This window comes from Cucurbita moschata, unplaced genomic scaffold (genome assembly GCF_002738365.1).
Source record: "Cucurbita moschata cultivar Rifu unplaced genomic scaffold, Cmos_1.0 Cmo_Scf00028, whole genome shotgun sequence".
Classification (NCBI taxonomy): Eukaryota; Viridiplantae; Streptophyta; class Magnoliopsida; order Cucurbitales; family Cucurbitaceae; genus Cucurbita; species Cucurbita moschata.
The window spans coordinates 1,134,520-1,161,323 of NW_019268544.1; the positions used below are offsets into that span (position 1 = coordinate 1,134,520).

The following is a 26,804-nucleotide window of genomic DNA, read 5'->3' on the forward strand; positions in this document are numbered from 1 at the left end:
TTTCATTTAACCTGTGTGATAATAAAGGCGAGAGTAGGAGAGGTTTCTCCCTTATATTTCTCGTACTTGCCCCTATTCTACTCGCACCAAATGTTGATGGTAGATAAAATATTATAAAAATCATTTAAATAATAATTATTTATTTGTATTTATATAATATTAATAAATATATCATAAGCCTCATTATTCCCATCAAATTGATCTAGGGAGATATATCATGCATATCCTTATGATTACTTATATTATATGTAGGTTATATTTTGGGTAAATAAAAAAGAAAACTAAACTTTGTCATTTATACCCTTGAACTTTATAGTTGGTCGAACTTTACGGTTTGTTTAAAAAAAAATATAAAAAATACATTTAAACAAAAAAAAAATCAAAATATTATATGTTAGTTTTGGTTTAAAATAGTTATTTTTTTTTTGGTTTAAAAAATATCATTAAATTTATAGTTATTAAGTATTAAAAAAAAAAACTTAAAAACACCTTTAAACTAAAAATAAAAAAAAATATATATATATTTACCGTTAATATCATGATTAAAAAATACTCAAGTACTTTCCAAATGTATATATAGATGCATTTTTTTTATTAATTTGGCATTTAAAATATTACCATTGACAGTTAAAATCGTATTTAAATGACATCATTTCATAATTAATTCAAACAATTTGTATTATAGTCGTGTCGCATTACATTAACTTTGTTGAACATTATAACTCATTCATATTCAAAAAAAAAAAAAAAAAAAAAAAAAAAAAAACTCCCAAGTGATTATTACTTATTATTAGCCATTAGTAATTTTACCATTTTTTTTGTAATTTTATTTTTTAAACGTATTCAAATCATAAATTGCACTTTGGAAAAGAAACGAGAAAAAAAAACCCATAAATGGCATGTGAAAGTATAAGTGTTTAAAAACAAATAATCTTGCATGATTCTCATCTCACCTCTGTTTTATACAAATTCAAAAGGGCTTCAGATTCAGTTCAGTCACTCCCAGGGCTGCTCAATCAAAAAAAGGAAAAAACTAATTCAAACCAGATTAAGAACATCACCAGTAAACTAGCTTAAACCCGGTTTGATAATCATCTTGTTTTTTGAAAATCAAGTTTATGAATTCTGGTACATGTTTATGGTATATCAGAATTGAATTGGAAACACAAAAATGAAGCCAGAAAGAAGCAGGAAGCTCATAAATGAACTCTATACTTGATCGATTGATTGAATGGAATATCATGAATTTGTACACCACAAAGGAGAAGATCGAAAGGGAATGGAAGAACCACAACATACCTCCAATTTTTCCCGGAATTTCATCTCACTGGTTTTCAGCAACACTGGCAATGGAAAACAAACGCCCTTCTCCACACAGATTTGATGTCTCGGCTTAATCCTATTCTCTAAGCTAAACGAGAAGTAATGAGGGAACTCCTTCAATTCCTTCAATTCTCTTCCCATTTCCACCACGAAGTAATTCAGTTTCGGCTCCAAATTCTCCTTGATGCTGCAGCAGAACAGCTGCGGGAATCGCCGGAACATTATCACAGCGTCCCGGCGAGAAAACCCTAGGTTCTCGAAGAACTCGATTCTCGGAATCAATTTCTCTTCCACGCTACAAGAAAGTAAAGAAGTGTGTTTATGTACCTCAGATATACCGATGCTTTGCAGGAAGTACATAGTCGGACGAAGCCGATTCTTCACGCTACACGCAAGCAACCTAGGGCGTCGATTGATAACACGTTTGATGTCAGAACCGTCGACTCTAGCCTCACGAAGGAGGAACGTAAACACCGGAACGATGTCTGAAACGCGAGAGGTGAGAATCTCAGGGCACATACCAACGATTCGGCGGAACTCAACGGCGGTGAAATTCATCGAGGTCATGAAATCGACTGCGGATCTGATGTCGGCAAGAGAGGCAGTAGCGACGGGAGGATGGTCTTTAATGACAGAAAGGAAATCGATACCGATGGAGTCGAGGAAGAGCATTTTCTCCTGAAACTCGGAGCGAGAGCCGCTGTGAGACGGCGGCGGAGGGAGCGGCGGCGAGAGAGGGGGAATGTCAGGGGCGCGAGAGGGAAGTTTAGAGGGCAAAATGAAGGCGATTTTGGCATTGATTGTGGGGAATTGGAGGGTTCGGGAGCGGGAAAGAGAGGGGAAAAGAGAGGAAGGAGAAGAGTGGTGGAGGAATCCGCCATTGGAGAGGAGGTGGAGAGCAGTGTCTTGCATGGCGTTCATGGAGAACTACATTAGAGAATGTGAATGGCGCGGTGGTAGGGTTTTTCAGAGAGGGAATCAAGGAAGTGGTGAGGAAGAGAATTGCAGAGGATAAGAGCGCTATCTTCATTCTTCAAAATATCCAAATCCCCAATTACAAATGGAGATGCCGCTATACCCCTACGCTTTTCCCTCCCCCCAAGCCCATATATTTTGGGCCCAATAATACCCAAGCCCAATATTTTGGGCCCAATAATGTTTTACTTATTTTTTTCTGGTGAATAAATATAATATTTTATGTTATAAATTAAATTCATTTTTATTGAATTAATAAGTGTATAATATAATATTTTATAAATTTCATTATATTATAAAAATAGTAATTATACAATGTTTATAACAATAATTATATCTATAAACTAAAACCATTCGAATCAATAATACCTAATATCTCTACTTGTTATCTTGAACCGATCTATTGGTCGGATAGCAGAGTTCAGTTACGACCTTCTTATCGTCACTGATGAGGGGATCAAGAAATATTCTCCAATTACCTCTAAAACCCAAACCGTAAAAAAAATGACGAAAATTCTGGCAACCTAAAATGGTACTTGATTCGAGCACGACGTTCACATACTCATACAAACCAACATTATATGGGATTTTAAAATCTTGCTTTAATGTTTCTAGTAGGTTTCGATTCAAAGAAGAATCTCAACGGGAAGGTGGTTTGTTTGACGTTTGTGACGGATGACGGTGATTGTGATCGTAAATGAAAATGCTATCACCTTAGTATCTTTCATTAATAAACGTATTGTTATGAACCACGAGCCTCCACAGTCGTATGATATTGTCTACTTTAAACATAAATTTTTGTAATCTTACTTTTGATTCCGTGTAAAATCTCGTACCAACGTAGATAGATAATGTTACTTACTTATAGACACCATCTTTATCTTAATTAACCAATGCGGAGCTACTCTTTCCCGACCATTGACTATTTACTCAACTTACAAAGCTAAAACTAGCGGACGGGTGACGTAGCGTCGAGTTTGTTAATTTCAAGCAAGAGAGAAACGATTTGCATAGGGGAGTGAGGTTGGGTCGTTTTAGACACTAAACTCGCCTCCATGTACACCAATTTCGTGTTGTCTCAAGCAGCTATGTATTTTAAAATTTTAAAATATATCTAATAAATATATAAAATCTCATTAATTACATATAAATACTATTTTCACCTATAAATTTTAGAATATTATAATAAATATACAAAATTAACTAATTTATAATTAAAAATAAATATAGTTTTAATTTTTATACAATAACTATAAATTAAAAAATTAAAAAACATATTAGATAAAAAAAAACAAAAAAATTAGTTTTCTGATAATTTATTAAACACAAATTTAAAATCAATTTAAGCTTTTAAATCATGATATTTTTATCACATTATTGAGATTAATTATAAACTACATAATTAAATTATAATTTGTTAAAAATTATAAAGGGTAAATTAAAAATATTTTTTTTAAAAGTATAAAATAAAGAAATGAAAAGAAAATGACACGAGAACGTGGGAAGGTCACGCAAAATGGTGACGGTCAAGAGATATATGCACAGACATTAATAAACACTATATTTAAATTTCCATTATAAATACAACTTTAACACAAAATTACACAAATTGCCACCCACTACTCAATTTTTGCTCTCTTTACAAATTTCACATAAATATTATTATTATTATTATTATTTTATTTTTATTCTTACGAAAATTTACAGTTCACAACTCTTTATATTTATAATTAAAATTAAAAGAAAAAAAACTAAATTGGTGCTTGATTTTTTGAAATTCCCAATTTTAATTTTAATATATTAAAAGCTTTCAATTAAATTCATGCTAAAAAAATTTAACATAAAATTGTTGTTTTATAGTTAATAAAATAACAATTTAATGTTTTTTTTTTTAATGAAGAATTTAATTGAAAATTTTAAAATATTAAAAGTATAATTCAGAATTTTGAAAAATCGAAAACCAAAATGAAAATAGACATCAGGAGAGAGAGGAAACTAACGGCGTGAAGGAGAGAGAGAACGGAGAGCAATAATTCTGACGGCGGCAACAGAGGAGCTTATACACTGACGCTACACGAGCGAACCAATTGGTACTTAACAGCGTTATTACCGACGACGATACCGGCGGTTGGATTTCGGAACATGATTACCGCCGGACAGTCGACGTTGAGATGGTAGCGGCCGGAGATGAACGTGCCGACTTTGAATCGGACGTAGCCGTCGAGTTTGATCGACAAGACGACGGTGCCGAAGGACTGGTCCTGGTAGAGAGCGGCTCCGTTGTACGGAGAGATCGGAACGTCGTCGCCGACGAGGAAAGGAGACCAGATGTTGAGTTCGTTTTCGTCTTGGAAGGAAGGTTGAATGACGGTACGGAGAGTGATCTGTTGGTTCCGGTAGACGGCGAAGACGTCGAGGCGGTCGTAGTAGATTCCGATGTTGTCGTTAGGGTTCCGGGAGGATACGGTGACCTGAATGCTGGAGGAGAGGAAGTTTGCGGCTGAGACGTTGAAGAGGAAGACGGTGGCATCTTGGATAACGAATTTGGGCTTTGTGGGCTGAAGAATGGCCCAAATTAAGAGGATTGTAAGGAGGACGAGAAAGAAGAAAATAAGGATTCCGGCGTAGATTCGCCGGATTAACTTCGGCCGTTTCTTGTCGTGGTTAGGGCAGTCCTTTGACATTTTGTCGGCGGCGGCGGCGGCGGCGCTGGCCGTGGATTGGTGTTTGTGATTGAAATTCGTCGAAGATAGAGGGAGAAGGAGGTGGTTAATTTTGAAGCCGTTCGTTAACCATATATATAAATCCCCGACCTTTTAAATTTAAATTTTATTTTATATATATATATAAATCCAATACCTTTTAAATTTTAATTTTATTATATGTATTTACGGCTCAAATTTAATATATATATTTTAAAATTATTATATATACACTTAAAATTTTATTTTAAAAAATTGTCGGATAAAAAGTTATAAAATTAATATAAATGCGTATGCGTGTATATATATATATATAATTGACAATAAGGTCGAGTTAGTTCGGTTCAACCTAAATTAATTTTAGAAAAATCTATGAACTAACTCAACCAAACCCTGTATGAGTTATGTTTGGTTGATCAAGATTTTTCAGGTCATTAAATTTTTTTGAACATTTAACACTTGTTTATACATATAGATATTTATAAAAGAGTAAACATATCATATAGCTTCGTATTAAGTTATGATAAATTGACCGCCAATTAAATGCATATTTTTAAAGTCGGTGGATCAAATAATTTAAGAGTACGAATACAACGGGACTTGATTTAAATATTTTAGAATTAATTTTGTAAAAATATAAAGTCATAGAGTTACGTATGTATTTTCACGTTCCACTTTAAACAAAGTCGAAAAACACGTCTATTTCTCTATACCCTAACGAGTTTTAACTATAATAGAATGAATGGTCTCGATGTATAGAGCTTGAATTCAACGATATAGGTGGACTTCATTTTCAATACTAAAGCCTCTATTTAATGAACGGGTCCGATGAAAACCCTAATGCTTATCCAAACTCTCGTAGAAGCTTGGAAACTACGACACTTGAAAAAGTACATGTACAGTGAAGCTTTCATACTCTCTAAAATGATAGCTCTAGCTCGTTACTTTCTACTGTCGTATAAGTTGCTCGAGTATTAATCATTCACTAATACAAAGAGTATATTAAATTGATTGAGACGTTTAATTTTCCTTTAGTAAATTTGGTATTTTCCTCGACCTATATTTATAAAGTTTAAGGATAAAAAGAAAATTCTTTTATATATATATATAAATTGAGTTTATAGTAATACAATAAGTCATATTCATAACCACGACTTCGATCTTTATGGCCGTTCGATTATTTTTTTTATTTGTTATTTTTTAATGAAAAAAATCAAGACAATGACCCGAATTATGTCTTAATTAATTCTCCCTTTTTATTTCGTTCACATGTTCAAAAATATCTCTTTTTTTAATATACTTTTTAAACTAATAATTTGCAAAAAATTATTAAAATTTTTTTTTTAAAGAAATACAAAATGATGAAAAATATGGTAGAAAATTATGAGAAAATAAAAACAGTTTTAAAAAAATACTTTTTAATATTTAATAAGGAAATTTAGAATCTAATTATTAATTTTGATAATTTAATGTATCATTTTAAACTTAGACATAAAATTAAGGATAATGATATTTATAGATGGTTTATGATTATTATTTTTAAATTATAATTAGAATAACTTAGAAAAAGTTTTACATTAATGTGACAAAATAATGTGTATATATATAAGAATTTTAAGTAATTTTCATTTTCACATATATTTTTATATTAACATTTAAATTTATAAATGTTTTTTTTGGTAAATTATCTTTTGAAAAAAAGAAAATATTATTTTAATATAATTGAAAATATATTTATTAATATTTTTGTGTGGTTTTTAGAGTAAGACTTGACCAAGTAGGAGAGACGTTCCAGAAATTGGAAAGCCAGTGCAAATTAACCGACAAAATTATAAATTATATATAAAGAAAATGTAAAATTTTATTTTGGGTCACATACTCTTACAATATTTATACATTTGAAAAAATAATAACTCTATCTTAGCTATTAGTCTGTGTCAAATCTATATTATTGGTTTGTTAAAAAAATAGTAAAAATCAAAATGGTTAATATTTTAAAATTATTATTAATATTCATATTTATTTTGAATAAATTTATCTTTTGTATTAAAAGTAATTAATTAAAATTTATTTTTGTAGTTAGCACGTTGTTTTATAATAACATAGTGATTGATTAAAAATATATTTAACAAAGTTTAATTTATAAAATGGAAAAAAAAATCAAATTTTACTGAAGTTGTATTGTATTAAACTTTTAATTTTATCAAATTATATTATAAACTCAGGTACTTAACATTGCTTTTTTATTTTATCTTTTAATAAATTTTATTTTAAAATAAAAAAAATATTTTCATATGCTTATAAATTTATGAAGAAAAGTTTTTTTTAGAGTTATTCTAATTTATGAATGATCAGATTTAAAATTTTAAAAGTCTTATACATTTTTTTAAATTTAAAAGGCTAGAAATTGACTAATTAAAAAAAATTATTAGGAACAAATATGATTTTCATTTTATTTGTAAAAAAAATATTAAATTGATGTAATTGAAACCACTAGATCTATTAAATCTATTTATTTAATTAAAAATTATTACAAAAAATTTAAAATTTAAAATTATTTATTAAATTAAAATTATACATCTAATTGTTGAAGAGTTTATTAATTAATGCATTTTAATTATACAAAACTAATATCATATAAAAGAGGAAAAAAAAACATTTATTAAGTACCCCTCAAAAGTAAATGGATTGACAAAGGCGTTGTCTTTCCTTGAAACGGCGCCGTTTGCTTTCTGAATTCAGCCAAAAGCGCTTGTTTTTCACGCGCTGGCAAGGCAGGCGAAATGAGAAAAACGTCAAAGTTGAAAAAGCGAAACCTTTGGAGGGTTTAGAAATTCTCATAATTGGATAATTCCAAAGAAGAAAATGGCAAAATAGAAAAAAAAAAAAAAAAAAAAAAAAAAAAAAACTTGAGATTGAGCCATCACAAATTTATCAACCAGAAAGAATCTCCATTTTGTTGGACAAAAAACAAATAATAATTATTTATTGAATTTACAATATAAATACACACTTCATTAAATTGTCTTTAGTAATTATTAAATGCTGCTTACAATCTTAATTCAATAATTATTTTCCATTATAAAATAATTTGGTAAAATATACCATTAATCATGCATATTCAATAATTATGGGCTCTTACCTTCATTTTCAATAATTCAACATTTTTATTTTTCAAAACTGATTATATTTGCAAATAAAGAGAATGAGATTTGCACTGGTGTAACCAAAATGGTTAGTTAAAAAGAATATCACGTGGATACAAATGAAATAGATCATCCCTATTAGTATGAAGTATTCTGGAAGACAAAAGTAAAGCCATTAAAACAATGTGTATGAAAAAAGACTGCCAAGTCCATGGCGTCTTCAATCAATTTATAAAACCTACAAAATTGTATCAAGTACATATTCTGTAATAATTTTAGAAGGATCGAAATCACTTTGGAATAAATACAATGGAATAGTCACATTTTCTTTCACATTCCTCTATGATTGAGAAGTCATAAAATATACTTCCTCATGTACTACCTAAACAATTGAGGTGCATCAAAGAATCATCAGAGGGACCAACCAGAAGGAAGGCTCAATTTAATCTACGTTTGTTCTTCCAAATACAAGGAAAATTCCATATAAATGATAAAAAAATACATACCTTGGTGTACTTTAAGTGGTTAAGGTGCGCACCAAAGCCAGCCATGGCCTCCTCATGTGGTTTTAATGGCCCTTTGGCAAAATCATATTAACAATTAATAAATAAAATGAATACTACAAGGAGAAGGGAAAGAAAGCCCAAATCGTGCATAGACGCCGCCTCTTAATCCTTACTCGTAGGAACAATAGAAAAGTTCTTCCTGTCAGAAGGACAAGTGTGGAGAGGAAAGTTTTAGTGGAAATTTGGAAAGTTTTGTTTTTACTGGAAAATATTAAAAAAAGCATTGCATACTACTATGATCTAGAATTGGAAATGACCAAGCATATTGGATAGGATCCATTGAAAGTTAACAGTTCTGCATAGCAGGAGAGGGGGATGCATCGTAATATCTTATTTAGTTTGATGCTACAAGTCTTCCATAACCTTCAGCCATACTATAAAATTTGTAAGTTTTTGTCCCTTTAGTACAAGAGGCCTGGAGAAAGTGCGGCCGAGCTCATGCGTTTGGATTTTTCTTCTACATTGACATAAATTATTAATTCTAATATGGGTTTGAAAAATTCTAGTCGAGGATTGTTGGAAGGAAGTCCCACGTTGGCTAATTTAGGGAATGATCATGGATTTATAACTAAGAAATATATCTCCACGAGATATTTTGGAGAAACCCAAAGCAAAACCATGAGAGTTTATATTCAAAGTGGACAATATCATACCATTGTAGAGGGTTATATTTTCCTATATACTACTATATGCTAGAAGGTAAAGACGAGCTCGAGAAAGCAAATTGACAAATACACAATGAGACCATGAAGAAAAAAATCTGGGTGCCTGCAACAGGGAGGACTTATCATATTGCTCGCAACTGCACTAGGAGCATGTAAATATGGAAAATATCCACAAATGGATGAAAGAATCTAATGATACAGATTGTAGAGAAGAGAAGAATAAGGGAGAACGGGGAAGTACCTGCTCTAACTTGTCCATGTACAGAGCATTTTGAGACGCTACTAGCGCTTTTGTTCACCGAATGTCTTGCCCTCAAAGAATTCATTTAGCATACGCTCAAGATCCTCAGGTGTATATTTGATGCTTCTTTGAAGACCAGTTTTCCCATTGTCAACCATAGGCCTGTTGCATAAGCAATGTAAGTAAATACACGCAATTTTATATGTTAATTTTTTAAAAAAAAATTTAAAGTTCAGTAATGAGGACGTGCCCGAAACGCTTGATGAAGGATCGGTAGGCAGGCAATAATACTTCAGCGACTGCCAACCTCAATGACTCCCGCAACTCACTGTCAGGAACTGTCCATTGAGACTGCCGCTGATGAAGCTCCTCAAATTGGATATTGAAAGTCTTAAACCTATCTTTCACCATAGCTTTCGAGAGTCCACAGGTTGCATCTGCCGAAGCACCACCACTGCCTGAGGCCTGAACGGTGAGGCACTGCAAAATCTGCTAACAGGAACAAAGACCTTAGTATGCTGACCTTCCAACTAAGCTCTTGGTTTTCTAAGAACTTAGATAGCGAATACTGAGAGAAAAGTCTAATATGTTACCCATAATCTCCACATTCCCTAGAAAAGTTTCACAATTGGCATTTAAAGGTTCCCTTCGACATTATGAAATGATATTGTACAATGAAAAATGTGAGCTGTGATCGTTATTTGACCCAACCTAATGTAAATGAGAGAGATCATATTTATGAGCCGGCTCCAGACGATGTTCCAAGGAAAAATGAAGAATATAGTGAAATATTCGCCGATTGGAGCACAATTATTTTGATTACCAAGAGAAATCAACAGACTGATACCTCAATGAATTGCTTAAAAAGGTACGATAGAATATGCCAATGAAGTCCTTAAACAAGAAGGTCCTGAGGCTAATCAAACACAATTTTATTTTTCCTTCTTTTTTTCTCTTAGTAAAGAAGATGCACATAGTTGAATACATAATAAGAATTACAATTTTTTTTGTCAAGAAATGCCAGTAAGGATAGGACTTCCTCTTAACTTTTTCTCTTAGACTGACCTATGGTCAGCATTAGAAGAGAAAAACTAGAAGTTAAAGATTGAAAGATGTATTCATTTCACATGAACATTTGTAATATAAGAAGAAAAGTTTTTAACATATTTAGGCAACGGGGCATAACAGTTATGAACTCTGGGGCAACAGTCTGAGTGCTGAAATAGATTCAATAATGAAGAGATTGAGAGAGAATTCCCTTAGAAAGAGTTGAGTGAACCAAACCTTGGCCCAAGAAATCCTTTTGTATTGATTTGCATGCTGCTGCACAATCCTTCGATGTATCTGCACCCAGTCATCACCCAACAAATCCTTTGCCTCCGATCTGAAAACTCAATAGAACGAACTATTACAAATATGATAGATCCTAATCTTTTGACATACAAGCCAAATATAAGACGCACCTACGGACAGATCTCACTATATAGTGAATATTGTTCATCAGAAATAATTGAGTTAATGCAGGATCCTTATATTGCTTAGATTTTCCGTCAAGATTAGTCTGAAGTGCCTGCGTAATTCTTGTAGTTATCACTGCTAACTGAGCATCTGGATCAACAGCCTCGAAGTCTTGGAATAGTTGCTTCAAAGTAGATTTGTAGCTGTACATTTTATGTTGTTTATGAGAAACATAGTTTTGTAGCTATAGGTCTGGAATAGGATATAAAAACAATGGATAGACAACTTCAGGAGATCATATGAAAAGTTGGGAACCAGCCATAAGGATGGATTTATAAAATATTAATAATTTTAATAAAATTGTGGTAACTGAACATAAGCAATAACCAAAAACATTCTCCAATCCCCTGCATTTTGAGGACGTAGATTAAGAAAATACATCGTTCACGGAGAGCATAAAATAAGAGAGTGATTGAAGGAATTTCATTGTATCAAAAATCATTTCTTATGTTCGAAGGACCCAACAATAAGAAGGGTGGGAAAAAAACGGAGAAAAAGAGAGCCAGAGAAGTCTTTTTGGAGATCATCTATGAATTAAAAACAAAATATTTTTAGAGCAGAAAAAATAGGCAGTAGTTTGAGGTAATAACATAAAATGTTAAGATGAATGAGTAAGAGCATGCACTTACAAGCAACATCTTGGAGAAGATATAATGCAGGTGTTGTTGTATGGTATGCAAGGGGTGTGGGTCACAGTTTTTTTTGGGAAAAAACTATGACGAGAAATATTGAAGTGGAAGCCACAGAAAGTATAACTTACTCAAATAAAAACTTCACGTAGTTTATCACATAACTGGTCAAGGGATGAACAGTCCCATCAAGAACAGCAGTTTTTGTGGCATCCTTTTCTACTGCTTCTTCAAAATCAACAAAAGTCTCTTGAGCTGTCTCGGCAAGGCGTTGTGTTAAGCTCAATGCAGAATCACGCATTTCAATGCATGCTTTACTTCCAAAAAGTGTTTCAATCTGCTCTTAGCACACCGTCAAACGAAAATAAAAGGAAAAAGAGTACATAATAGTGTTAGCAAGTTGCACTTGTGGAAACATGTTTTTGGTCTTCTCACATACAGAAGCATAAAAATTTAAGTAACATCGATTTTCTCTAGCAAATTCAGTATTTAATAAGTCACCCATATTCAAATTCCAATAGTTCTCACGAGATTCTAGAGAGTGAATTGAAAGTTTATGAAGATAGTTTCTAATTTTAAATATATAATAAATATAAAGAGGATCATTTGGGCATTTTATAAGATTAGAGAAGATTTAAAGGAAATCCAAATGTTTCGCTCCTTAGACCGACTCTAGATGTAAGTATAAATATAGACATAAACCGAGACATCATAAACTTGAAAATATTAGAAGTAACGTCCCATATTTGGAAGAAAAAGTTAATTGCTTACGGTCTAGGCATTTGAAAGAGAAGTCATAAGGTGTCATCCATTTCTCCAGTCCGAAATTAAACTTCGACAAAAGAAAAATACAAACGGATAAAGTTGTACCTCAGATTGCAGTTCTCGCATTATTTCAAACATGTCTAGAAGAACAAACAATTTTTCTGGAGACCTCTTGCTTTTGGCAATTGCGTCTCCAAAACTTAGTAGCATTGACACATTATTTGATGTCACATCTGCGAAGCATTGATCCACGAGAGCGTCTGCACTATCAAATATTTGATCACAGATTTTCCTTTCCCCAGTAAACAGCAGTTTGACCTTTTTCAAGCAGTATCGAAAAGTTGGGAAAACAATTAACATAGGACTGTAGAATAAAAATATTAAATAACCACAACCAAATATGGCATATCCTTACAGCAATGCGCACGTAATGTATCCAGTTCCCAATCTTAGCTTCAAGGGCCTCCCACTGCATTTTCTGGACATCGTCCTTGCTAAGCCTCTCAACACCTAATTTCCTAAGACTCTGTTCTAAAACTGCAGCGCGAGTCTCCCTGATCAAAATAAGTAATTTATTCCATTGATCCATATTTTGAAGGGCTGAATAAGAAAGTAAGACGCATAAGAAGCATCAAAACGCTGTTTAAACATTTTATCATGCCTTCGTTAATAAGTTTCCTCAAGCATAACAATGAAGCATATTGGAACAATAAACGGCGATAGGCTGACTCATTCACAACCAGTACTCATGACTTAGTCTATAGACATGTAACGTATCAGAATTTCGAGTAGGTAGTCAGCAATTTAGTATCAAGAAGACCGTATTAAATAACATATACTCTTCGAAATCTAGAAACCTACAACTTGCATATTACACAAAGGAAAAGGCAAGTCTTTCTTAGAAGAGAAAGTTACAGGAGAAACAACCCTCATATTGCATAAACTAGTACTCAAAATGCTAACTAGTCAAACACCATCAGAAAGCTAGAAAAAGGTGATACCTGTATATTCTATAGACTTGCTGCTGATGGCCAGCCAGAATCATTTGTTGGGCCAAATCATGCAACAATGGAAGAACCCTGGGAGGAATAAGAGTTGGGGGAATGAAGATGGAAGCTTCTAAGCTTTTGTTGTGATTGTCAGAATTATGTTTGCTACCACCATCACCTTGCTGCGAAGATGCTGAAGATGGACGCAAGGAGTTGGGGAGGCAATCGAAAAGACGATCGGGTTCCACTGGCTTACTACAATTTGATAAGGTCCACACTCATTGTTCTTGTAAATAAATTAATAGTACAACGCAGAAATTTTTTTTAAGTATTATTAAGAGAATGGCTTTGCCAATTGTCAAAAGTCAGCGAGAACCTAGCTTTTATACAGGTCTAATTATGACAGGAAGGCAGCAAATATGAATAACAAAATTTTGTAAGCTCAATGTAACAGCCTGAAGATGGAATATAATTATAAAATGTTAAGGGTGGATTAAGGTGACCATAGCAAGGAGTCCTGGATTCCTATTTCCTCCCTCTTCCTTTCCCCTAAGGAATAAACGAGATGCTCATTAAAACCACATTCATCATGGGTAAAAATTTCAACAAGTAAGATCCTCTAGCTAACATGTTTTTTTTTTCTTACATTTATTTTTAACTAAGGTTTAATGTGAGAGTAATAGTTAGAGACATGCAGTGAATATTAGTATGCTAGTGGTAAGGAAATAGTGGTAATTAGTTACAGGTGCCTCGGTTATAAATAAGGGGTATTAGGAACCTCAAAAGGAGCGGATGTGGACCATTTAGTCGATTGTTCAGTGTGGGACCTGGAAGAGAGACAACCCTCTCCAAAAGCTATGATTATATAGTAATTTTTTTCTTGGATATTACAATATATTTAGTATCATGTTTTTTTTCTTCTGGGTTTGGAGTCCTAGCATTTTCTCACATCATTTCATGCTCTTTTGTCCGCCGACTTCATACTACTAACCGGAGAAGAGATCTTATTTTCACTCATAATTTCAGTACATAAGATTTAAATTCCCAAATGAAAAAGAGTAGCAATAAACAATATGAATTTAATCGATAGAATAAGTCAATAAAGAATGAATCTTCATTCTAATATAAATATAAAAAATGAACATCTATTTTATGAGACCACAACTCCGAGAAAAATAAAAGCATTGTTAAGAATGTTAACCAAGCATTAGTCCACAAGGCGATTATTACTTTAAGTCAGAGAAGAGGAGGCAAACATCTGTTATAACCTTTCTGTCACGAACAAACTTTTCAAGCCTCGAACTGAACAAGAATAGCTCTAAGTACAGAAAGAACAAAGTCTATTTAAATTGGTGATTACTTGAAGAAAAACAAATCAAATATTATAAAATTTTTTAAAAAATGTTACAACAGTGAACAATGTACAGTTATCCACTAAAAGCATAAAAAATAGAAAAACAAACCTGTAATTTGTTAAAAGCTGTCTGAACTCATCTTCCAGCTTTGAAATGGCTTTTGCAAGCAAGTTGCTTGTATGGGTAAGAATAGCTTCGTTACTTCGGAAAATTTTGTTCCCAGTAAAGTAGCGATTAGCGCTTCGAAGTTGACTAATTGCTTCCAAGTACATTTCCAAGTCCTCATGTGGCCCCCTGAGTATTTTAGCCTCGGCCTATATTTTTCAAATGAAACAATGTCAACGCACACAGAAAATCATGTTGTATAAACTGAAAATGGTGACAATAATAGCTTTCAAAGAAGAAAATATGGAGCCAAAGAATTAACTCCCAAAGAGAATTTTGCGTTTTGGTCCATCCGTCAATTCTTCGATAATTACTCGGTGTAAATTGATGTCAAACCTATTTTTCAATATTTTAGAAAAGAATATTGTACTTTTTGACATTTTTTTCTCTTTCCCTCTCTTCCCTTCCCCATTCTTCTACTTCCTCTCCTTCCTCACATCAATGGCCACCAACTACTGTAATTTTCTTTTTCATCTTCTTTCTTTTTTCTTCTTCTTCTTCCTCTTCCTCTTTCTCATCCTTTCTTCCATTCTTCTCCACATTAAGAAAAACTGTAATCGAAGGTCCCAGATCTGTTCCGAAATTGAAGGAGACCCTTCGATTTCCAAGAGGGTCTTGCCGTAACTCGCGTTTACAACGCTGATAAAGGACAAAAGTTATGGAGGACCCAATGTTGTACGACATTGGTTTTGTGAGTTGATTTGGTGGCTTTCCATACGTGAGTTGATTCGGGTCACCGATGTTAAACGTGGGTCTCACCATCCGGATGCTCGTAGTCGCCGTAAGAAGTTGTTGTCGTCGCGAGTCTTTACTACCGAAGGGAACGACGTCGTTAGAGAAGATAGGGAAGCCGAGAGAGAGAGAGACAAATCTAAGGTTCATATTTGAAGGAAGGAAAAATAGAAAGGAGAGGAAGGAAAAAGAGAAGGAAAAGCTGACAGAGAGACTAAAAAGAAATCAGATACGAATGTGATTTAAGGTCAAACCTTAAGGATGAAAAATGTAATTTTCTCGTTATTTTTCTAATGCATCGATTCTAATAGCCTCGCTTCTCTCAAAAGGCTAGATTTTCTGCCGTCTCTTTCCTTGAGGCGATCGAGGGGCTTGTTGTTTAGAAGTGAAAACACCGCTATCAACATAGCAATGCGCCCAAGCCAACCAATTGGCAGCTACTTTTTCCTTTCGTCCCTACGCCTTGGTGCACACAATTAGGATTTATCACCAGGCACAGCAGCTGCCAACCCACTATAGTATGATAAGAAAGAAATAAAGCAATAGAAACAAAGACTGATCTTTCTCCAATTCTGTTTGGGATGAAGCCGGAGGAGAACAAGCCTACAGCACCAGACAAAGGTAAATATATGGCTCCGTGTGAACAAGAGAAGGACGCACAACTACTTCAATTACATCTTTTGCGTCCCACCATGTTAACAATAAAGATCTAAAGAAGTTCCTACTGTTTTCGTCCAACGTGTGCCTCTAGCATGATGGCATCTTCTTATCTCCAGGTGATTATATTAGTCGTATGATTTGGGCTTCCAAATTGTAGACTTAGTGAAATTGAATCAAAGAGGGGTAGGGTGAAGAGAACTGTCCAGATGATGCAAATGGAAACTGTTAAGATTTCATCACCGTTCAGTCTCTTACCCAAACAATCTGAGACGTGAAGTCACCCTGAAATGCTACTGCTATAATTCCAATTTCATATAAATTTCCAAAACGCAAGAATCCGCCAAGTAAAACAAAAATAAATTCAACACAAAACCTAAGTCAAAATCAAATCCAATCAGTAGCGAGGCATGAATTACGAACGTGGCTTGGGGATGATGCATCTTATTTCAACTTACTACACTTGCTACAGAACAAGACGCATATAATATAAACAACAAGCAGCAAATTAAAAGCCGTGCCTCTTCTTTCCACAAAATGATTAATAAGCAAGCAAGAATGAGAAGGTAAGAGATATCAACCTTGCGTGTAAGATCAAAATGAGCTAGCATACTTTCTGCATACTTCAATGTCTTGTCGATATTCTCATGCGCCCTCCGAATTGAATGAGTTCTGATCTATCGCGTCAAAAAACAAGATCACGAAGTATAAATAATTAACCAAAGAAAAAAGAAAAGCAAACACAAGCAAAGATTACAATAACAGAAATTGTCATGTTTCCTTAAAATCAATCAAACGTACCATCGCATCATCGAGCAGATCTCATAAGAAACATCAAATAGACAGCAGGATCATAAAAACGACACAAATTCACACACATTACGCATCATATGAAGAAATTCGCTCATTAAACATATCTGTTCGATGCATTTCAAAATTCTTCAAGCTAAGCAACAGAGCAAGAAAAAGCACCTGAGTAGGCCGCATAGCTGTTTCGAGAGCGGAGAGACGGTGATCGAAGGAGCCAAGAATGGAGACCATGCTCTCCGTTACAACCTGACTCTTCTGCAGCGACTCTCGGACAAGTGCGGCTCTCTCGCTCAGAACTTTCATCGCCTTTTGAGCCCCCATTGGAGATGGAATCTGCTCGGGATTTCTCCCCCAATGCGTCCGGTAGGGGAGAAAAGAAGAAAATTCAGATGCGTAATCAGAAATTCAACCAGCCTCGGCGGCCTTTTTCGCCGTTTTCAGGTCTCCCGTGGAAATGCAGGGACGAACAAGGAAAGTAGTTACGAAAAGCCATTGGTTGTCTGAATTTGGGCCCCCATTTGAAACAAGACTGCGAAAATTTGCCGGGAGAAAATCTTCCGTACCTTAGAAAAATTAACTAAAATAAAACAGATATATTAATTTACAATTTAATCCTCCAATTTTTAGATTATATCAAATATACCCTTCAATTTTATGCTTAACAAATTTCTTTCATGTTTTTATTTCGAAGTCGACCCTTAAAGTATTCCAATTTGTACTTTTAGCCATTTGTTTTTCTAATTTTTTTCAAACTAACCCACAATAATATGGCCATAAAAATTACAATACAAAATATTTAAATGAAATTATTTAATTTAATTTACATTAAGTTATATATTTAATTTTATAATATATATATATATATATATAATAATGGATGAAAATAATTTTTTTTTCTTTTTGGTTCTATATTTTATCCAAACTCGTGGCGACTTAAGCTTTTTAAATTTAGAGGTCGATTAAAAAATATATTAATATATACGAAAATTAAATTTAAAAATAATAAAACCTTTTATTTTTCATTAGAAACCATAGAGTTTCAATTAATTTGGAATTAACCAAATTTAAAACACAAAAAAAATATGTTCAAAAAGTAAAAAATAAAAAAAAAATAAAAATTTAAAATTCAAGTAAACAAAAAAATCAAAATTTAAAAGTGGAAAAACCGGACCAAACCGGTCCCTTCCAAATTTCGATTAATTTACAAAGTGGGCCGAGTTAACAAGAGTTTGGGCTTAACATGGGCCGGGTTATGGGCTGAAGCCCAACTTTCCGAATTAAACCTAAAATTACGCTAGACGATTTCCCTCTTTCCTCCAACGCAGGAACGTGCCCCGGTTGGGTTTACATTTTGAGAGAGAGCTTTCGTCTTCGTTAACTCTAGGGTTTATCTTCTGCAAACAATCCGGCGGCGATTGTAACTTTTCGCCATGGTCTGCTGCTCTCCAGCTCATTAACTTAATGTTTATATGGTTCCAGATTTTTGTCGTTTAATCTTGTTGGTTTTTCGTTTGTGGTTTAACAGCCGCAGGGAGATTACATTGAGCTTCATAGGAAGCGACATGGCTACCGCCATGACCACTTTGAGCGGAAGCGCAAGAAGGAGGCTCGTGAAGTTCACAAACGATCTGCCATGGCTCAGAAGGTTGGTTTCAGTTACTTCTGTTAGTTTCCTCTTCTTTTTGAGTGTTCGATTTGGTTGATTATGCCGTTTCCTTTCTGATCGAATTTGAATCTTGCAGGCTCTGGGTATTAAGGGTAAGATGTTCGCGAAGAAACGATATGCGGAGAAGGCTTTGATGAAGAAAACGTGAGTATCTTTTGTTCATTCTTTTGAAATTATGTTACGGCGTTGATGCCTTTGATTGAAACTTGTTCTATCTTTTGTGTTTTAATGGACTTTTTATGGTTTAATGTTTATCCTTCTGTCAATGCTTTATAGTGCATTTGGGATTTGCTATAATAGGCTGGAGTTGTAGTTTCGATAATTGTTCAATATCTTATGGAGCATTTGGTATTTGCTATGGTAGATTAGAGCTGCAATAGTTTAGATAAATGAAGTGGCACACACTTGATTAGAGCTGCAATAATTTCATTAATGCTTGTTTGGTGAAATGAAATGAGGGTTAGATTGACAAATGCCGTATGTTTGTTTCAACAGATTGGCTATGCATGAGGAGTCTTCAAGTAGACGCAAGGTCGATGATGATGTTCAAGAAGGTGCTGTTCCTGCCTATCTTTTGGATCGTGAAAATACAGCTCGAGCGAAAGTATGCAATATTCGAACTCTTTTTTGAACTTCAGGCATGTAGTTTTTTGCATTCATTTGTTTTGATCTGACCGTCTGCTGTAAAATAGGTTCTTAGCAACACAATTAAGCAAAAGAGGAAAGAAAAAGCTGGAAAGTGGGAAGTCCCCCTGCCCAAGGTAAGGGCTGTTTATGGCTTTGTATTATGTATCTTTAGTTTTAGAAAATACCATGCCCATCTAGCTGTTGCTATCTTTTGGGGCTGATGATGCATTATTTGTCCTGGATTTTTATTTAGGTCAGGCCTGTTGCTGAGGATGAGATGTTTAAAGTGATAAGAACTGGTAAAAGGAAAAGTAAGTACTCATATCGGCTTCTATCAGTATTTATTTTCTCGAAATTTATGCCGTTACGATCTACGAACTATCAAATCGAACTCATTAATCCATGTCATGTTTACAGCAAAACAATGGAAGAGGATGGTCACAAAAGCTACATTTGTTGGGGCAAGTTTTACACGAAAACCTCCGAAGTACGAGCGATTCATCCGACCATCAGGGCTTCGATTTACAAAAGCACATGTAACACATCCTGAACTTAAATGCACATTCAATCTTGAGATCATTGGAGTGAAGAAAAATCCAAACGGTCCCATGTATACATCTCTTGGTGTCATGACCAAGGGAGCCATTATTGAGGTATCGTGCTCATAACGCTCAACCTCATCACCGTGCACTTCTGTTTCTGATTAGTCACTCACTTATGTCTTCCCTTTAATTGTTAATTAGGTGAATGTCAGTGAATTGGGTTTGGTCACACCAGCTGGGAAAGTAGTATGGGGTAATGATTTTCTTCCTTGTTTTGTAGTTTTGAACAGTTCCCATTGGGATTCTTCCCTGATTTTCATCTGGGATGAAGCTTATTATGTAATGATGCAAATCATTGACATTATTTTGGTTGTGGTTTCTTCAGGGAAGTATGCTCAGGTGACCAATAATCCTGAGAATGATGGCTGTATAAATGCTGTTCTGCTTGTTTAAACGAACCGATCAGATCAAATGAGATGGGAAGAGATTAAATTAAGAGCAGAAATGGCACTCTTTTTGAAACGGTAGTAAGACCTTTTTGTTTTTGTTTTTGTTTTTGTTTTTGTGTTCTTGGAGGGTATTAGTTAGTTCTCTTCATTGACGTGTAATCTTATAAGTGTATTTCTTACTGATTTTCTCCAGGAATCGAACAGGCAAATATATCTATAGAACTTTATATTATATTGTTTAGTAACTCTTTATTTTTTAATTAAAAATAATAGCAATTCTCTCCTCAGGTGTTTCCATTTTTTAATTTCGCAAGTGATTTTACCGTTATTGTTAATGCTTTTTTAGAATATTTTAAATTTGGTAGTGTTTGGTCATTATTACTTGTAAAAATGCTAATATAGTAAGCAATAAATGACTTGTTTAATTATAATTTTAATTTTCTTTGTTAACTATTTGAGTTTTGAAGAAAATTTGTTATATTAATTCATTATATAAAATTTTTGAAGTACAAGTCAACTTTTTAAATGGTTTTCCAAAATATTTATTTTGAATTTTGGTAAGAATAATGGAAAAATAAATAAATAAATAAACTGAAGAATTATCTCATGGTATTCATTTTTAGATTTAAAAAATGTTCCTTATAGATAAAATTAATATTAAAGCTGAAAAAAATAAAAAAGTAAAATAATTAATAATAATATATATATGCTTAGGGGCTTAATTTCACATATTTTCAAGAATAGTAATTCCATTATTAAAATAATTGATTTAATTTTCAAATTTTAAAGCCTACATATTAACATATTAAAAAAAAAAAAAAAAAAAGTATGGANGTTTAGGTGTTTTTTTTTTAAATACCCAAATTCTTTATGTAATGTAATAATTGTTATTATTGACACAAAATTTTATAATAGTATTAAAAAATAATACTCCAATAAAATAAAAAGGTTGTACATAAAAGTCTCGGTGCCAATACTACCAATATTACCGTAATGATAATTTATTTATATGAGGATTGACCTATAATTTCTTTCCTTCTTTCCGAATAGGATTAGAGACAATGTTGAATCAAGACCCCACGCTTGATTGGACTTTAGGTGTGGAACGTGTGTTCAACCTAAGCTTAGCTCGGGCTAATATAAACTTTGTGGCTTTTGACCGAGTAATTTCTTTATTTATATCTAATTTTACTTGAAGTCACGCTATCTCTGTTTGGTCCCTAAATAGTATTTAAAAATAATTAAAGAGAGATTAAAGAGGTTGTGTGTGAACAGATGAAATAAGAAACAATAATTTAATTAAAAATAATAATTAATAACAATTCATTATTAATTAATAAAGGTCCCACCTGACCGCCTCATTCTCCCTGTCTCTCGTCTCCTTTCAGGTGGGCTCATCAAGAAATCTGAACAGTCAATTCCAAATTCCATGTAATACTCTGGTTTTTGCATGGTTCTTTCAACTCCACGGAATGCCTTGTTCGAAGCTTGATTGGCTTGAATCGGAGTCCGCGATGGTCGGTCACGCTAATTCTTCCGATGCGTTCTCTTTCATTTCCAAAGGATGGAGGGAGGTTCGTGATTCAGCGGATGCGGATCTTCGCTTGATTAAGGCCAGAGCCAACTCCTTCAAGAATTTGGCGACCTCGTTCGACCGTGAAATCGAGAATTTCTTTAACTCGGCTACTACTTTCTATGTTCCTGCAATTGGTTCGGGATCCTCTCCTCCTGCTGAGATTGAGTTTGTGAAGAATTTGCAGCTGAAGATATCGGCGGATCGCAGGGTCTATGCCTCGCCGAGCTTTAGCAAAAAAATGCTGGAGAAATTGAAGCCGAGGACGAGAATTCGGATTAATTTGTCTTCTATTAAGAACGCAATTGTGTCGGAGGTTGAAGATGGAAATGGATTGAGGAAATGGAATAGAGTGAGGTTTGGGGAGTTTTGGGGAGAGAATGAGAGCGAGGAAGGGAAAGATGTTAGGGTTTGGGAGCCAATCCAAGCATTGAAGACGAGATTGAGGGAGTTTGAGATGTTTGAGGGCTTTAAGAACAGCGATTTCGTGAAGAAAGTGAAGTCGAGCTTGGTGAGTTACTGTTCTTTAATCTTATTTAGCATGTTCCTGCACAATAAATCATTGGTATGATTTGTTTATTGTTCTTGCAGAGTTCTTACAAGACTTCACAATATTCGAATTTACTGTACTATTATTCATTGCAATTGTGTGGAATCATTGATTAAAAAGATTATTAGATTAATTTCATCATTGTAAACTAGCTCTACCCTTCAGTTGTTTGTTTCCATTTTGATGATGATCAAAAAAGAAATCAGGCATTTCTGTTCCCTAATGATTTATTTGAATCTCTTTTTTGCAGAGATCAATTTGCAAGGACCCTGAAGACTCAAAGGTTGGCCTTCTCTTTATTATTACATTATTTTTCTTTCTTTAGCCTAGATGTAGGATGTCAATAGATCATGGTTAAGGATGCTTCAATTTCTCTCTTGTATAGTATAATTAAGCTAATGATTGTCGTAATTTTTTATCATATAGGAGGTGCTGCCACTGGATGTATCAGAGCTTATAGCATGTTTAGTTAGGAAATCTGGACCTTTTCTTGATCAAATTGGCATTAGTAGAGGTAATAACCTTTTAACTTGTTATAGTTAGCTAGAACTGTAGCCTTTAAGATCTCTTGATGTGCTCTACCACTTCAGGTAGGGGCTTTTCTTGGGGCCGGGGTCGGTGAGGGGGGAGTGTAAATGCCTCTCCTTCAAAAATTTCCATGTTGACATTCTGTTCATACTGTTTTGGGATAATGTTGAAAAAATGAAGTTTGCATTTACGTACCGCAAATCATATTTCTTCCTACCCATCTTTGGATTATCATTGACATTCCATGTTGGGCAAGATCTTTGAATCGTTGTTAGCGTTTTGAAACCTTGAGAAAGTTTTGTGGTCACCTTTTGCCTCTGTTTGATGATAGTGAATACGGTGTACGAGATGGATTGAGGGGTTTCGGGGGGGGGGGGGGGGGGGGGGGGGGTGTAATTACATGGTTTCACTTGTGTTTCTCACTTGCATAGAATCATAAAAATGGTTCTGAATCGAAATTTGGATTATTGGTTTCCTTGTTTAGTGAAGCAATGTGCTCAAGTTCCCTCCTCGTCCAACATGCTCTCCTCTCTCTCCCTCTTAGTTCTACATAACCTGCTGATAGTATTCTTGCAGATGTTTGTGATAAGATAGTGTAGAACTTGTGTAACAAACGCAAGAATCAATTTCTATGGGGCTCCTCTACGGGAGAAACCTCTGTAGGAAATGATAATGTAAATGATGAATTGGATTCAGGGATAGCCAGTGTCCTCCAAAGTACCGGTTATTGCTATGATGGTGGATTTTGGACTGATCATACAAAGCCCGTACCGTCAGATGGGAAAAGGCATTTTGCAATTGTCACAACAGCTAGCCTTCCATGGATGACGGGAACAGCCGTAAATCCATTGTTTAGAGCTGCATATCTAGCACAATCTGCGAAGCACAATGTGACATTATTAGTTCCTTGGCTTTCCATGTCAGATCAGAAGTTAGTTTATCTTAGTCCTCTCACCTTCAGTTCTCCAGAAGAGCAAGAAGTTTACATTCGTAAATGGCTTGAGGAAAGAATTGGCTTCAAGCCTGATTTTAAGATTTCATTCTATCCAGGAAAGGCGAGTTTCTTGTGAATAGCTAAAATCATTGTTTCCCAACGGATTGAACATCAACTGATTTATGGTTTTTGTTTTATAGTTCTCGAAAAAAAGGCGGAGTATCTTACCTGCTGGAGATACTTCCCAGTTTGTTCCTTCTAAGGATGCTGACATAGCAATCTTGGAAGAACCAGAACACCTTAATTGGTATCATCATGGCAGACGTTGGACCGATAAATTTAACCTTGTTGTTGGGGTTGTTCATACAAATTACCTGGAATACATAAAGCGGGAGAAGAATGGCGCTGTCCAAGCTTTCCTTGTGAAGCACATAAACAACTGGGTCATCCGAGCACACTGTCACAAGGTATTGGTCTGATAACACCAGTTTTTTCTAATTCAGACTGCTTATTCTTGTTTGCGAAGTATGAACTCCCAAGCGTTCCTTTGTGATTGGGTCGCTCTTGTATCCTTGTGGATTCTTAGAGTTACAATTACTTGACCATTTTCCCACTCTTTCCAGGTTCTTCGACTTTCTGCTGCCACACAAGATCTTCCCAAGTCTGTTATTTGCAATGTCCATGGTGTAAATCCAAAGTTTTTAAAAATTGGGGATAAAGTCGAAGAAGATAGGAAACTTGGGAATGTAGCTTTTTCAAAAGGTGCTTATTTCTTAGGCAAAATGGTCTGGGCAAAAGGATTCAGAGAATTAATAGATTTGCTGGCAAAACACAAGCATGATCTTGATGGATTCAATTTGGATGTGTTCGGAAATGGAGAGGACGCCGATGAGGTTCAGAGCGCGGCTAAAAAGTTAGAGTTGAATGTAAACTTTTTGAGCGGAAGGGATCACGCCGACGATTCATCTCATGGGTAAGATCACGCAGACGATTCATAGATGCGATTCCATGAAGCTTAAACAGTGTTTCATTGATAAAGAAATCTTCTATTGCATTGAATTACCACTGAAAAAAGAACCTACAAAGTTCTGCAATTGAGTTCTTTTTATTCATACTCTGAAAGTATTTCTATTTTCTCCTTGAAGGTACAAAGTTTTTATAAACCCGAGTGTTAGCGACGTGCTCTGTACCGCGACAGCCGAGGCTCTTGCCATGGGAAAATTTGTAGTATGTGCAGATCATCCATCCAACGACTTCTTCAGGTCCTTCCGCAACTGCTCGACTTACAAGTCATCTGATGATTTTATTGCCAAAGTAAAAGAGGCATTAGAAAACGAACCTCTCCCTCTCACTCCTGAGGAAAGGTACAATCTCTCATGGGAGGCTGCCACTGAGAGATTCTTGGAGTATTCTGATCTTAACAAAGTCTTGAACAACGATCGAGAATTAGAATCAAACGGCACCGATGGGAAAACAATCAGCAAATCAATCTTAACATCTAGTTTGACAAAAGCCGTTGATGGGGGTCTTGCGTTTGCCCATTACTGTATCACCGGTAACGAATTCCTCAGACTTTGTACCGGAGCAATCCCCGGGACACGCAACTATGACGAAGAGCACTGCAAGGAATTACATCTTTCTCCTCAGGTTGAAAATCCTATCCATACATGTTAAGCAGGTAAGTAACAAATTTTTATCTTCCAAACCGTCTTTAATGTATCGAAAACATGTTTATTCCTTGGACTCGTACATTACGAATCCGTAGCTAGTTTAGATAGGCGTAGAAGCATATCCAAGGATCATTATTTTCCCTCTTATAGGGCTGTGCCCTGTAGAGTAGAAAATAGAATGTGGGTAGAGGATCTGGTATGCTGTTGGGCAGTGGAGATTTAGAAACGCTTCATTGCCAGTTCTATGTCCTTGATTAGGAGGGTTACAATATACAGCCACATTATAAAACTATATTCCAAAGGGAACCTTATGCATCCTACCTTCCTAAATTTGTTGTGTTGCTTGGATGTGCTACTTTTTATGATAGAATAGAATCGAATAAATTAGTAATCTTGACTAATCTATAGCTCAATCGATAAAACACTAATTATGAAGGTCCAATGTTTGACTCTCCACCCTGTAATTTCTGAGTCGAGAGACGATAAAAAGCTTGCCCTTTGCTATGATGTCGTGTATCATACATATGTTCTATTATTCGTTGAACGCATAAGAGAGTACTTTTTATGATCTTTAGAACATGGACTTTTTAAAATGTTAAAACTAGATTTGGGGGAACCTAGTTGCTGCCAGTCGGGGAGGGTAAATACATTGACCCGTGAACCTGGGCAAAGACTTGCTTATGAAAGACTACTTTCTAAGTCGAATGAGCACGAACTTATCAAGATTGTTAAAATTAGATTTGGGAGGGGAGGGGATCTAGCTACTGTCGATCGGGGTGGGTATTGCCCAAAAAGTGGGACGAAGACCTACACTCCTGCGTATGAAAGACTACTTTCCTAAGTTGAATCAGACTAAACATATGCTTTAGGGTTTATATGCTTAGTACGACATATTCGAAAGTGGCTAAATGAGTCAGAACGTAGATTAAAAGCTATCCCGTGAATAGAGAAAAAGAAAAGAACGACAAAATCTGAAGGAAGTGAAGCAAGGATTATGACCACTTTCGTCAAGTTTTTAAATCGATAC

At 34.6% G+C, this 26,804-nt stretch overlaps 5 protein-coding genes across 8 annotated transcripts; 2 read left to right on the forward strand and 3 right to left on the reverse strand.

Annotated features, from left to right (window-relative positions):
- Positions 1–877: 877 nt before the first annotated feature.
- LOC111463541 (transcription termination factor MTEF1, chloroplastic) lies at positions 878–2,363 on the reverse strand. Its single transcript, XM_023107512.1, has 2 exons — positions 1,300–2,363; positions 878–1,008 (listed from the first exon to the last, which is right to left on the reverse strand). Exons 1-2 carry the CDS (start codon positions 2,242–2,244, stop codon positions 997–999), a joined length of 957 nt encoding a protein of 318 aa, XP_022963280.1. The 5' UTR covers positions 2,245–2,363; the 3' UTR covers positions 878–996.
- A 1,881-nt stretch (positions 2,364–4,244) lies between these two features.
- Positions 4,245–5,084, reverse strand: LOC111463401 (NDR1/HIN1-like protein 1). The gene has a single exon (XM_023107330.1). It carries the CDS (start codon positions 4,980–4,982, stop codon positions 4,356–4,358), a length of 627 nt encoding a protein of 208 aa, XP_022963098.1. The 5' UTR covers positions 4,983–5,084; the 3' UTR covers positions 4,245–4,355.
- A 3,478-nt stretch (positions 5,085–8,562) lies between these two features.
- On the reverse strand, positions 8,563–17,711 carry LOC111463465 (exocyst complex component EXO70A1-like). Of its 4 annotated transcripts, XR_002713888.1 has the most exons (13): positions 17,401–17,711; positions 17,010–17,105; positions 14,983–15,188; positions 13,532–13,774; positions 12,946–13,084; positions 12,636–12,848; positions 11,897–12,102; positions 11,082–11,279; positions 10,903–11,002; positions 9,869–10,107; positions 9,619–9,780; positions 8,826–8,851; positions 8,563–8,723 (listed from the first exon to the last, which is right to left on the reverse strand). XR_002713888.1 is itself a non-coding variant. In XM_023107411.1 (12 exons), exons 1-11 carry the CDS (start codon positions 17,557–17,559, stop codon positions 9,660–9,662), a joined length of 1,920 nt encoding a protein of 639 aa, XP_022963179.1. In that variant the 5' UTR covers positions 17,560–17,711; the 3' UTR covers positions 8,563–8,723; positions 9,619–9,659. The 4 variants fall into 4 exon arrangements, 3 of the variants coding, with proteins under 3 accessions (XP_022963179.1, XP_022963178.1, XP_022963181.1); XM_023107411.1 differs by lacking the exon at positions 8,826–8,851; XM_023107410.1 differs by having other exon boundaries at positions 8,563–8,851.
- Positions 17,712–18,545: 834 nt separating this feature from the next.
- Positions 18,546–20,767, forward strand: LOC111463470 (ribosome biogenesis protein NSA2 homolog). Its single transcript, XM_023107418.1, has 9 exons — positions 18,546–18,671; positions 18,764–18,883; positions 18,981–19,048; positions 19,400–19,508; positions 19,597–19,665; positions 19,785–19,842; positions 19,949–20,184; positions 20,275–20,326; positions 20,459–20,767. Exons 1-9 carry the CDS (start codon positions 18,669–18,671, stop codon positions 20,524–20,526), a joined length of 783 nt encoding a protein of 260 aa, XP_022963186.1. The 5' UTR covers positions 18,546–18,668; the 3' UTR covers positions 20,527–20,767.
- A 1,125-nt stretch (positions 20,768–21,892) lies between these two features.
- LOC111463462 (digalactosyldiacylglycerol synthase 1, chloroplastic-like) lies at positions 21,893–26,107 on the forward strand. The gene is made up of 7 exons (XM_023107408.1): positions 21,893–22,606; positions 22,896–22,928; positions 23,072–23,159; positions 23,870–24,228; positions 24,308–24,574; positions 24,731–25,080; positions 25,253–26,107. The coding sequence occupies exons 1-7, from the start codon at positions 21,995–21,997 to the stop codon at positions 25,779–25,781; spliced, it is 2,238 nt and encodes a 745-aa protein (XP_022963176.1). The 5' UTR covers positions 21,893–21,994; the 3' UTR covers positions 25,782–26,107.
- The last annotated feature ends 697 nt before the right edge of the window (positions 26,108–26,804 follow it).

Excerpts from the sequence above, each read along its gene's own strand:
- LOC111463541 (XM_023107512.1), bottom strand. The coding sequence starts at position 2,244 with ATGAACGCCATGCAAGACACTGCTCTCCACCTCCTCTCCAATGGCGGA.
- LOC111463401 (XM_023107330.1), bottom strand. The coding sequence starts at position 4,982 with ATGTCAAAGGACTGCCCTAACCACGACAAGAAACGGCCGAAGTTAATC.
- LOC111463465 (XM_023107411.1), bottom strand. The coding sequence starts at position 17,559 with ATGGGGGCTCAAAAGGCGATGAAAGTTCTGAGCGAGAGAGCCGCACTT. Across the intron at positions 13,775-14,982 it reads CAGCTTTTAACAAATTACAG|TAAGCCAGTGGAACCCGATC; the intron begins GTTTGTTTTTCT and ends ATCAAATTGTAG. Across the intron at positions 11,003-11,081 it reads ATAGTGAGATCTGTCCGTAG|ATCGGAGGCAAAGGATTTGT; the intron begins GTGCGTCTTATA and ends TTGAGTTTTCAG.
- LOC111463470 (XM_023107418.1), top strand. Across the intron at positions 18,884-18,980 it reads GATCTGCCATGGCTCAGAAG|GCTCTGGGTATTAAGGGTAA; the intron begins GTTGGTTTCAGT and ends TGAATCTTGCAG. Across the intron at positions 20,185-20,274 it reads CCAAGGGAGCCATTATTGAG|GTGAATGTCAGTGAATTGGG; the intron begins GTATCGTGCTCA and ends ATTGTTAATTAG.
- LOC111463462 (XM_023107408.1), top strand. The coding sequence starts at position 21,995 with ATGCCTTGTTCGAAGCTTGATTGGCTTGAATCGGAGTCCGCGATGGTC. Across the intron at positions 24,229-24,307 it reads TTTCATTCTATCCAGGAAAG|TTCTCGAAAAAAAGGCGGAG; the intron begins GCGAGTTTCTTG and ends TTTGTTTTATAG. Across the intron at positions 24,575-24,730 it reads TCCGAGCACACTGTCACAAG|GTTCTTCGACTTTCTGCTGC; the intron begins GTATTGGTCTGA and ends CACTCTTTCCAG.